General features: G+C 33.8%; 1 protein-coding gene across 2 annotated transcripts in view; it reads right to left on the bottom strand.

Moving 5' to 3' along the window:
- PDS5B (PDS5 cohesin associated factor B) overlaps positions 1-12761 on the bottom strand; it is a 119638-nt gene that overhangs the window by 65017 nt on the left and 41860 nt on the right. For both annotated transcript variants that reach the window (XM_065895882.1, XM_065895883.1), the window contains exons 14-17: positions 11743-11791; positions 9337-9476; positions 7464-7579; positions 1920-2025 (exon numbers count right to left, since the gene is read on the bottom strand). In XM_065895882.1, the coding sequence (XP_065751954.1) occupies positions 1920-2025; positions 7464-7579; positions 9337-9476; positions 11743-11791 (411 nt within the window). The remainder of the gene's footprint in view (positions 1-1919; positions 2026-7463; positions 7580-9336; positions 9477-11742; positions 11792-12761) is intronic.

Raw genomic sequence — 12761 nt, 5'->3', positions numbered from 1 at the left:
CAATATAAGAAAAAATAAAGCAATAAACAGAGCTTACCGTATATAAGCACTTAAGATAGGGTGTAATAGATTATAAAGATGGTAACAGAAAATAAATGAGAATGGATGGAATTTTAATTTTTAATAAATAGTCCTGGTAAAGGTGGATAGTTATTTGGAGGAAATCAAATTAGACCCTCCCCTACAATACACAATTTCAAAATAAATTTTAGCTGCGTTGTTTCAAATTTAAAAATCACAAACAATAAAAACCCCTCTGAACATGACAGGACTTTTAAGCTTAAAATAAACAATTAGACTCGAATGTAAAAACAAGCAAGTAGTAGAAAAACGTATGAGCATAATGCCATATTTATAAGACTGAGAAACAAGCAAAATAAGTGATGTTATTTAGAGATATAGCCATAAATGGAAAATCTATACAGAATAGTTAAGAGAATAATAAACTCCAAATTCAGGAAAATCAGACCTGGGAGATGTGGGGTAAAAAGCCACTCAGTGAACTTCAACAGTATTAATATTCTATTTAATTTGAGTTCGCATTCCTTTTACTTTCTATTAGTATTCATTTTATTACTATACTTTATAACTTAAACAGAATACATTTTATTTTTTTATATATCAAATATGTCCTATAAAAAAGCCAAGGAAGTTAAAAGCACACTTTAAGTCAGTTAAAAAAACAAAATATTGAGATGTCAGTAGAAAATGAACACAGGATAAAAGCAATGAATTCACTATAGAGAAGATACTAATGATCAACATATGAAAGGTGGATCTCACTAGCAATAATTACATAAATTAAAGCATTATTTTTCGCTTATCAGATTAGTAAAACTCTTAAAATTTTATACTATTCCAAATTTGTGAAGATAGGAGATAGGCACCTTCATACACTCTTGACTGAATTACATATACTGTATGAGTACGATTTCTCTGTAAAGGAATTTGAATACACATATATCCAAGAATTTTGAAAGTGGTCATTCTCTTTGACCCAGTAATGTCCTTCTAGTATTTAAAAAAAAAAAAAAAAAAAAAAGAAAGAAAGACATTAGCAGGAGATCTTATTTACCTTAGTAGTAATAAAATTAGAAAAATCTAAATATCCAACAATATGAAAGTAGTTGGGAACACTATGATATCTCCAAAATGAACTAATCAAAAAATGTTTATTATTATTTTTAGTATGAGCCAGACACTCTGCTAAGACATTAAGTACATGATTTAATTTAGTCCCTGTGAAGGAAGTACTGTTACTAACTCCATTATAGATGAGGAAACAGAGGCAATTAACTTAAAGCATACATCTAAAATAAGATCTGTTTTTTGACACTTAAAAATACTGTCAAAAAACACTGAGAAAAATGCTTATAATTTATTATGGGAAAACAGTCAAGATACGAAATTGTATTTTCAGTCTGATCTCAACTATATAAAAGTGTACATTTTTCTAAAGATTAAAAGGAAACAAAAGATATTTATGAATGATAGGCTTCTCAATGTTTCCTTCTTTATTAGTTTATATTTTCAATGTTATCAACAATTAACTGATATCTTTGTAATCAGTAAAAGGTAGTAGTATATTTTAGCTAACAAAATAACACATAAAACAGACTTTAAAATTTTGGTTCTTCCTGTGGTAGGGGTAAGCAAGTTCTTTGTTTACTAATGAAAGCTTCAAATTATAATCCTTAATATAATTAATACTAGGTTATATTATACAATTTAAACCTGAGAATATTTAGCTTACATGTTAGAATAAACATGCAATTTCAAAATTACCTAAAAATGATTAAGAAAATTTTACTTCAGGTTCTATAAACCTAAAGAAGCAAATCTCAAGTCTAAAAAATCCAAACTATATATGTTTAACAACTGTCTAATTAGGCACTTAATTTTACCTTAAGTATATTTACCTTGAGCAGTTCAAGACCTGCCCTGATGGCTTGATCAGTTGGAACACCCTCATCTTCATCATCTGCTGTTCCATCTATTGACTTGTTCACTTGCTTTATAAGAGCACTAACATGAAAAAAAAATTTTTTTTTCATTTTTTTAACTCTTCTATTAGCAATGTCTAAGAAAAATAATCCTGAATATTTTCTATATAGACCACAACTAAACCACATAAAATTTGATACAGCTGTTGCCCAACCATTATGGCAAAACAGAAAGCTATAGTAAATATAGCTTCTTTTTGAAATGATATTTTCCTTTGTCCATTCAAATGAGGTCAAAATGTTATCTGATTTACTGTTTATTAATGCTATATTTTTATTCTTGTATTTTCCGTGTAAAGTTTATGCCTAAACATGTGAATGATAATAGATGTTTTCTAACTATCTAAAGTTCATTATTACTCCAGTAAGTAGAAAAACGTATATTGAAATAAAGGATAAATGCAACATTAAGCACTTTCAAACCATCTAGCAAATATTACCGTGTCTGGGACTGTTATAAAAGCCAGAAAGGCCTCCTCCTGAAAGGTGTAAAAATGCCACATAACAGACACACAATAAATCCTCACTAGAACATTCAGAATATATCAAAAAGGAAACACAATGTTTTGAAATTTTCTTCTAAAAACAAGCTTATGTAATTTTAAAATAATTATTTGTAATGCACTTTCTATTATCGAAAATAATCATTCACTCTGGTAGGTATTTGTTCTTTTTACAAAAAAACAAGTAATAGACACCAGGTTAGAGACATAATACATATCAAAATATAAGAAAATTCAATTATTCAATGTTCCTTAAAATGTTTAGTAGATCTACATTTCTACAAAAACATTATGTACTCAAATCTAAGGTCAAGCTACAAGTCAAATATACCTGTCTTCCTTGCAGCGTCCTCTTAAATTTATCATTCCCTTAACAATTAGTATCTCTGAGGATGTTTTGTTCTTTTCTGCCCATTTTCCCTGATTAACTGATTCTCATAGCTCCAACCACCCCAAATAAAAATCTTCAGCCTGAATCCTCTTCCATATTTTCATCAGTCCCAAGGTTTTATTTTTACCTAGATGTCCCATAGGAATGAAAAATACCATATACCCAAAATTAAATTCATTATTTTCTTCCATGAGTAAGAGCATGAAGCTCTCAAGTCTAGCAAGGGAAGGCCAAAGGCCAAAAATAAGCAAACAAATACATTAAAATCAGGGAACAATAGGACTAGAAAGAAGGCCAAGACAAGAAGACAAGACTCTTGGTTAACCAGGGCAGTCAGGAAAGGCATTCCTGAAGAGGTACAACTGAGCTAGTAACCAAAGAACAAGAGCCAGTGATGTAAAAAAATCTATGAGAAAAAGCATCCACCTGGAAAACCAAAGAGAATCAACTGAAAAACTATTACAAAATACTGATAGTTCAGTGAGGTGACACCAATAAAACACTAAATATCGACTGTGCTGTTCTGTATTAGCCAAAGCCACCTAAAAAATACAGGCGGGTGAGAGGTAGAAGAAATCTATTTATAATGATAAGCCAAAATATACAAAATAACTAGGAATAAAAAGTTTTAGGGGCTTCTCTGATGGCATAGTGGTTAAGAATCTGCCTGCCAATGCAGGGGACACGGGTTCAAGCCCTGGTCCAGGAAGATCCCACATGCCGCAGAGTAACTAAGCCCGTGCACCACAACTACTGAGCCTGTGCTCTAGAGCCTGCGAGCCACAACTACTGAACCCTGCACACCTAGAGCCAGTGCTCCACAACAAAAGAAGCCACCGCAATGAGAAGCCCGCGCATGGCAACAAAGAGTAGTCCCCGCTCACCACAACTAGAGAAAGCCCACGTGCAGCAACGAAGACCCAACACAGCCAATAAATAAATGAATGAATAAACTTATTTTTAAAAGTTTTAAATGCACAGAATCTGTACATAACTTCTGAAATTATATTAAGGGAGCATAAAGATTTGAAAAAATCAAGACAAGCATGGAAACACAGTATTACACAAATGGTATTTTTCACTACATCTCAGAGGAACACAACTTGGTGTAGGACAAGATTCAACAGACACATTCTATAGCTCATCTGGAAAAATTAATTAATGTTTGGGAACATCTAGTACATTTTAGGGGAGGAGGGATGAAAGAATTTTCTCAATGAGATAAAAATGTATCATAAAAGCCTCAAAAGACAAAGAAACCAAGGCAAAAATCCAGTAAGACCCCAAATATAAGAATTTATGCTATAATGAGGGAACATCTCGAATCAAATGGGAAGGAATCAATTTTTCAATAAATGGAGCTGATACTTTTATCAGGATTTTAAAAAAGGATGGATCTCTATCTCCACCTTACAACGAAATGAGTTCCAGACCAATTAAAGACTGAATGTAAAAAACATAACCATCTGATATGATACCAAAGGCAGAAAGAAATCATAAAGGAAACAAATAATAGATTATATAATTTAATATTTATTAATGTCAAGCACAAATTAGAAGGTAATCAAACTGTGTTACTAGCCTTACTTTATAAAGCATTCATATAATCAATAAGACAATTCCTCTAAGCCACTCACAGAAGAATAAGAAGAAACACAATTAGCCAAAAAACACATAGGGAAAAAATGTTCAATTTTATTCACTGTTTTTTGTAAAAAGTAGTACCATCATTCACCTATAAAAAGGCAAAGACTAAAAAGGTTAAGTCACTATCAGGAAGAGTTAGGTGAATTGGACACTCATTGACTACTGGTGGGGAACAAAAGTGGAATTTTTCTGCAGTGTGGTGGCTAAAGCAAGAGGGTGCTGGAGCCAGACTTCCTCAGTTTAAATGCCACTAGCTATTTCCCAGCAGTGGGAAAGTTACTCAAACACCTGTGTAGCTCACTGTTCCTTACCTGTAAAATGGGAATAAAAATATTTCTTGCCTTATAAAGTTAAGAAGTAAGTTAAAACACGTAAAACACAGAGAATCAGCCCAGGCACATTATAAGCACTAATAGCTACTACCTGTTACTATTATTTATGTTTGAACACTTCTTCTGTAACACCATGACCTACTAACTGCTAAAGTCAAAGACCTGTTTTGGTCCTCAGTCTTTCTGTTCATCGCACATATTACTGCTGGAAACTTTTTCTATCTTAAGTTTCAAAATACTGCAATAACCTGGTTTTCTTACCTTTCTGTAATTTTTCTACTGTTAAAAAAAAATTTCAAGGTTCTGTCCATGATCTTTTGATCTTTTTAGCTTTTTTCTACATAATCTTGCTCAGGGAACTATCTATTCTCACAGTTTCACTTTAAATTTAATTTGCCTTGATTAAAAAAAAACTAAATAAGCAGCGCATCCTTTCTTACCAGCTCCTTTCATTCTTTTCATGGTAATACTATTCATCATCTGGACTTGACCCCGTATACTTGTGACTCCTCCCTTTTATTCCCCATTTCCAGTAAGATGACCCATTTTTTACATTGTTCTTTTAAAACCTTCCTCAAATATGTTCTTTCCCTTCCATCCCACTACCACCATCCACAGACAACTATAACAACACCTTAGCAGTCTACCTTTTTGACTTCCCTCCTCCTATCCATCATCAATCATTCCTGGCTCTCAACAAAGCAAGAACAAAGTAAAAGCTCTAAAGTTAGATCTTATAGCCTTTCCACAATCTGATCCCAAATGCTTTTTTTTTTTTTTTTTTTTTTTGTGGTACACGGGCCTCTCACTGTTGTGGCCTCTCCCGTTGCGGAGCACAGGCTCTGGACGCGCAGGCTCAGCGGCCATGGCTCATGGGCCCAGCCGCTCCGCGGCATGTGGGATCTTCCCAGACCGGGGCACGAACCCGCGTCCCCTGCATCGGCAGGTGGACTCTCAACCACTGCGCCACCAGGGAAGCCCCCCAAATGCTTTTTCAGAATCACCTCATAACACTTTTACACTTCTCCATATTGTACTTTAAATAGATGGCAATCATTTTCTAAATATCTTTGTTCTTTCCTATGCCAGTTAGCTTGGCTTATATTAATCTCAATACCTAGAATACTCCTCCCTTTTCTGTAGAAATACAATCTTACCCCATTCTTCCTCTTAGGTCAAATACTACCCCCTTTGAGAAATCTTTCAGTCCTCTGAGCACTATCTGCACCAATTTTATAGAACTATAATATAATTTCCTGATTAAAACTCTATTCCCTTACTCAACAGAAGGCTGATGAAAAGCAGAAAATATGCTTTGCCAATATCTAACTAGCATCACTTCAAATATATTGTAGCAGGCATGGGATTATTTATTTAATTAATGAATTTCAGTCTGATTCAGATTCTTCCTTGTACTAATATAGAGGTTCTGGTTTTTTGTTCTGTTTCCTTTTGTTTTTCAAACTGAAGAACCCTTTCTTCAAATGAAAAATGATGCAAGAGGAGTCCAAAGTGACAAATGGGCATCCAAAGTAGGGTCTGTCTCCCTACTCTATGGAGGGTCACAAGTGAAAAGCTACACCCTATGCCCTCCTCAAAAAAAAAAAAAAAAAAACCCAAAGGGGCTTTACTGAGTATAGAGTGTACCATTATTATTATTTTAGAATCCAATAAAGCTCTGAAAGGTACTACTGATCACTAATAAATCAGTATGCTATATATATATATTTTATAAGTACTTTCTTTTTTCAACCAGTTGAAAGATTTAAGGAAAAGCTATAAAAAAAAAATAAAAAAAAGAAACGGGGACTTCGCTGGCGGTCCAGTGGTTAAGACTCTGTACTCCCAATGCAAGGGGCACAGGTTCGATCCCTGGACAGGGAACTAAGATCCCGCATGCCACATGGTGCAGCCAAAAATAAATTAATTAATTAATTAAAATAAAATAAAATAAAATAAAATAAAATAAAAACTAAAAAGAAATAAATAAATAGAAAAGAAAAGAGCTCTTCCCACATTTTACAAAACCAAGTACAGATATAAATAGAAAGTATTTTCCAAGATATCACACTCAGGTGATAAAGTTTCAAACCTGAAACTTTAAATGAAGGTTGTTTTAAAAATAACATTTTCAGTTCTCAGATATCTGTGAAAATGCATCATATGCTGTTTTACAACATATTCACTTAGTTTTCTTTTCCTGAGAACAGAACTGCAATTTGTTTCTATTAGTTAACCTATGCAAGCTAACTAACTAGTATACTAGTAATAGACAAAAACTAGGCTTGGATTGACAAATTCTCATCCAAGTTGAAAGAGTACCTAAATTAAAATATATAACAAGAAAAACTAAATACATACATATATATATACAGAGGAGTGTATGTATATATACAAACATATACATATATATGAATAGATCTATTTACAGATATCTACAGATTAGGGTATAGTCATTATGTATATCCATAAACCTATACTATGAGTGCCTTACTCAATAATGAGCGCAGGTACCCAATAATGATTGACTACTAAAGCATGAATGAATTAATAGTAATGAAAATTCAATATTTTAATATACAAATACCTGATAGATTCAGTATCTATGTGCACAGGTGCTATCCTCTCCAAGAGAAACTTGATCATTTCCAGAAAAGGATTTGTAGGCTGTTTGGGGTTGCCCAACTTCTTAGTTATTTCTCGCTGTAATGTAGATTTTTAAAATATTAAAAAAGTATTTTTAAATAATTCATTACATTAAAATGTTAAGAACCTATAATAATTAAAACCACATAGTATTGGTGCTGGAATAAACAAATCAATAGGAATAGACTAAGAATTTAGCATAGAAGAAAGGTAATATTTCAAGTAAGTAGGAAAAAGGTAGATTATTCAATATATTGTTATATTGAAATACCTGAACAGACATTTAGAATAAAAGCAGAGTTAATCCCTATCTCACACCTTACACCAAAAATATTCCAAAACGATGAAAACAAATACGAAAGAATAAAACCAAGGGTCAGTGGATACACAAACTTCAACAAGCAAAATTATTAGGGGAGCCCATTAAAACTACAGATTCCTGGGTCTCACTGTGAAGATTCTCATTTAGTCAACCTGGCGTAGAGCCAAAAATCATCTTTTTTAAAAAAGAATTTAGGACGATGCATGGGCAACAGATTAAGAAATACTGGGCTTCCCTGGTGGCGCAGTGGTTGAGAGTCCGCCTGCCGATGCAGGGGACATGGGTTCGTGCCCCGGTCCAGGAAGATCCCACATGCCGCGGAGCGGCTAGGCTCCGTGAGCCATGGCCGCTGAGCCTGCGCGTCCAGAGCCTGTGCTCCGCAACGGGAGAGGCCACAACAGTGAGAGGCCCGCGTACCGCAAAAAATAAAAAAAATTAAGAAATACTGACATCAGGGACTTCCCTGGTGGCGCAGTGGTTAAGACTTCGTGCTCCCAATGCAGGGGGCCCAGGTTCAATCCCTGGTCAGGGAACTAGATCCTACATGCATGCCGCAACTAAAAGTTCGCATGCCACATCTAAGGGGCCTTCAAGCCGCAACTAAGGAGCCCACGTGCTGCAACTAAGACTGAGCACAACGTAAATAAATAAATAAATATTAAAAAAAAAAATACTGACATCAGTTAACATTTTCATTGACCTGCAATAGCATGGGATTTCATAAGCAGGACTCCAAAGGCAAAAACCCTGAGGAGACTGCTGATAGACTTAGCGAGATAACAAAACTATAGTATGTAAAGGACATCATAAATAAAATGAAAAGGGAAAACTACAACAGACAGAAAACTATATCTGCAGCTTAATTAACATACAGTGCCATGACATACTAACAAATGAGATAAAGATAAATATTCCAGAAAAACAGGCAAAGACTAAAAAACACACAATTTACAAGAGAAATAAGAATAGCTAATATACTGAAGGAGAAAAAATGGTCAGATGACTAGCAACCAATTTTACAAATCCTATCAAAATAATCATGTTTTTGTTTTGAGTTTTGCTTGTTCCCAACAGTGATAACTGGCCAATAACGAATTTATCCTAAAGAAATGAAATCAAGACTGTGTAAAATTACTTAGCTATAAAGATTAAGTATTCTTTACATTAATCAAAAACTGGGAAAAAATTTAAATGTGTAACGCAAGTGGGCCGTTCAATAAATTATGGTACACGTATTCAATGGTGTGCTATGTTGCTACAAATATAATACTGCAAAAGACTAATTAACGAGAAAGTAAAATGTACAAAGATACATGTATAATATAAACATACACCATAATATTAACCACTGTCTCTATAGAGGAATTACAGTTTAATTGTATTGTTATTTTTGTGATATTTTCTAAATTTTACGTAACGAATTACAAAAGGGGACAAAAAAAGATTTGGAGGTTTCTCCAAACATGAGCTCTTTTTAAATTTCTCTCCTTACCACACAACCTTCAGCCTGTTTGCAGGAGCATGTTGGACTAACAAGTACTTCTAACTGTTTTCTTATTTTCTCATCATCTTCTAACACCTGTGTGAATTTCTTCATGAAATCCTGAGCCTTACCAGGATCTGGCAAATTTCCTTAAATTAAATTAAAATTCAATTAAAATACAATTTTAGAAATTTATCAAAATAATAAATGAGATCAACATTTTTCATTCTTTTTATTACTTTGATGAATAATCCTAACTTACAAATTCATTTAATTTAATGTGATAAAAATTGTAGAGCACCTTCAATAACAAATAAAAATCTGTTTCCTAGAAACATAAAATAAGATCATTGTGAAGGACCATCTATGCAGAGAAAGACCAAACCGGCTATTTCTAAATAACTCCTTATAATACTTAAAGGCATTACATGTCTACCTGAGTAATACCAATTTTATTACTATCCCTTGAGCTTGTTGTATACATTGTTCTTTTGCAATTCAGAGTAAGAGATGAAGATCAATCAGTTTTACCTAGAAGAAACCATTTTCCTGTACTGCACTGTTTACTGTTAAACCATCCAGAGATAATGCACACACGCACGCATGCTACTTGGCACCAACACATACTGAGCAACACGTTCCAGGTGTTACTGCTCGGTAGGCCATTATCACATGAGAAAGGATGAGTTCTTGTAGAATCATAGATGAGTTTTATACTACTCTCCTAATACATCATGTATCAAAACACTTATGAAAGCTAATAAAATATTCATCCTAGAATCTTTTTTTTCTGGCTACTCACAACTGTGAGGGAGAACAAGACTAGGTAGGATCCTTCTAATAACAGAAATTATAATATAGAACTATGGACTCTAATAAAAGTAGTAGAAATGTGTTGAATCTTAAAATATGAATACAGTAAATGCAGTCTTCAAGTTCATATACAACTCTGAAATTCCATTTTAAGTCTTGGCTAGATGACTGAATACAGTAAGAACAAATTTTCCTCCTAACTACTTGACTGTATGACATTTCCATATTTCTAGAATACAAAAATTCTACTGTACTGTTTGTCAACAGTTTTGGAAAATGTCACTTTACAGCCCCTCCATAACATATAGGCATCATATTAAAGGCTACAATAAAGCATACCATTTAAGAAACAAAACAAAAAGAAAGTGAAATGGGGATAGAGGGAGGGGGAGGGAGAGAAAGGAGGGAAGGACAGAGATGGAGACAGGGAGGAAGGGAAAAACAACAACAGAAAACCCCTTTAATTCAGGATTCTACAAACGTACTAGACCATGGAACTCTTTTTTCTGATGATACTATTAACACCTGCAGGATACTGGCATTCTTCACAACAGAATTTGGGAAATACTGTACTTGTTGGAAGAAAATGGATAGGGGGTTAAAAAAAAGAAAGAATATAGGAGACGATCTCCTTTAGGGGACAGTGTCTGCAGCCAAACAACCAGAGAAATAGTTGTTAAAAAGCAATAGCACAAAATCACTTGCTTTAAGTTATCCAAAGGGACTGAAAACTAATTTATGTTTAACTGCTCAGGACTAAAAGACATTTTGGTCTTTTGGGGAAATTTCTACTCATGCTAAAACTTCTATCACTTAGTCTAATACCCAGTGAATTAGGTTACTGTTCTCTTTGGTGTCTTAGCATTACTTCCACACACATCTCGGAATATTTGTTAACGTCTCAAAAATCCGTCTAAGAACTCTTCATTACTACCACATGGAAGCTCAGTAGAAGCATTCCTCCAGGTGTTCCTGATTTTCCCTCCATCCATATGCTATACACAGTGATCCCTGAGGTGACAGGAAAAGCAATTAACCTACAAAAACCGCTACTTTTTCCTACCCCTGCCCTGAACAAAGGAGATGTGCTACACAATACTTTAGTATTTACTGTTAAAGGCAATTAAATAACATTTTATTTAAAATCACTGAAAGTAAAAAAGCAAATTAACTTTTTTTTCAAAGAAGCTCTCTTGTAGTTATTAGGTACATCTTTCACTGTAAAATTCAGCTCAGGATGAAATTAGCTTCAGATAGAGTCACATTAGACCAAGCAATACCAAAGCACACATGCAGTTTTTAACAGCAAGGTTACACAGTAATTTGAATGTATTCTCAAAAATAAATTTATGTAATAAAACCCAGCTTTTGCTCGTATCAACACACAAAATAATCCTGTATAGTATGCAAAATAAATGAAAATCAGAAAAAAAAAGGAAAGCTGAGCGTGTTGGGGGAAAAAAAAAAAATCAATCAAAAAACTTTAATATTTTCCTATATTATCATAGCCTAAAATGGAACTCCAAGAAACACTTTATATTATCTGAAAGAAATGTTTCAAATAAACCTTAAAGTTTACATATAATATTTGAAATAACTTACTTGTTATAACCATCACTTTTGAAAATATGGCCTTGACACTGGCATCTGTCTGTAAATCACACAAAAACATGCAAAATTAGAACCTCCTGTACCAAGTATACCACACTAAAACAAGATGTAAATAATAAGGGAAATGGGGAGAGGGTAAGGGTATATGTAAACTCTGTACTTTCTGCTCATTTTTCTGTAAACCCAAAACTACTCTTTTAAAAAAGTCTTTTAATTTTAAACAATTAGTAAATAGCAAAAAAAAAAAAAGAAATCTCCTAACAATAATCTTCACTGTATTCTTTAGAAAGTTAAGTAATCATAACCCATTCATGCTCTCGGCCCACGCCCTGACCACCACTATATGCTCCTTCTTTAGCCATGTTTAAACTCCAGATGAACCAAATGAAAGGTAGAAGTGAAGTCATACTCCACTGTCGTTGCCTCTTCCCTTGTCCTGTTTTGTCAGCCTCCAAAACAAAAACAGATGACTGCTACACCAACCTTTTGGGACACAGAGATATTTTGTTTCTCTTAAGTACTCAAAGAACAGGACAACTAAGTTTAAAAAAGGAAACTAATCTGGAAATGTTGGTTTTCACATGTTTAGCCTATCTCAAACAAAAAGTTGACAATTAAGTATATAATTCTGATTGAACTGAGGTATTCCTAAAATCGTTAACCCTGAGGATTATAAGGCATAGTCATGAAGCCACTGGGAAGACACTGGATGAAGACAATGAAGATGCCACTGACAGGTACAAAAATTTTCCAAGAGTGCTAGTTATTTGTTGCATCAGGGTAGTATTTCAGTGAATGAATGTGTTCATCACATCGTGGTGCACGTAATACACTCTGTAAAGTCACATGTATAAAGGATGTTTCTAAGAATACTAGTTATTCATTCCATCAGGTGTTATTAAAAAAAAAGTCCCTGAGCAACTCTACATAAAATACTGAGCTAGAGAAACAGTGGGGTGAAAGCAACAAATCAAAAAATAAACAAATAAACTGTCCCTATTGAGAAGGAG

Source organism: Phocoena phocoena, chromosome 18 (genome assembly GCF_963924675.1).
Source record: "Phocoena phocoena chromosome 18, mPhoPho1.1, whole genome shotgun sequence".
NCBI lineage: Eukaryota > Metazoa > Chordata > Mammalia > Artiodactyla > Phocoenidae > Phocoena > Phocoena phocoena.
The sequence above is the reverse complement of the archived record's forward strand: the minus strand, read 5'-3'. Positions and strand labels throughout refer to the sequence as shown.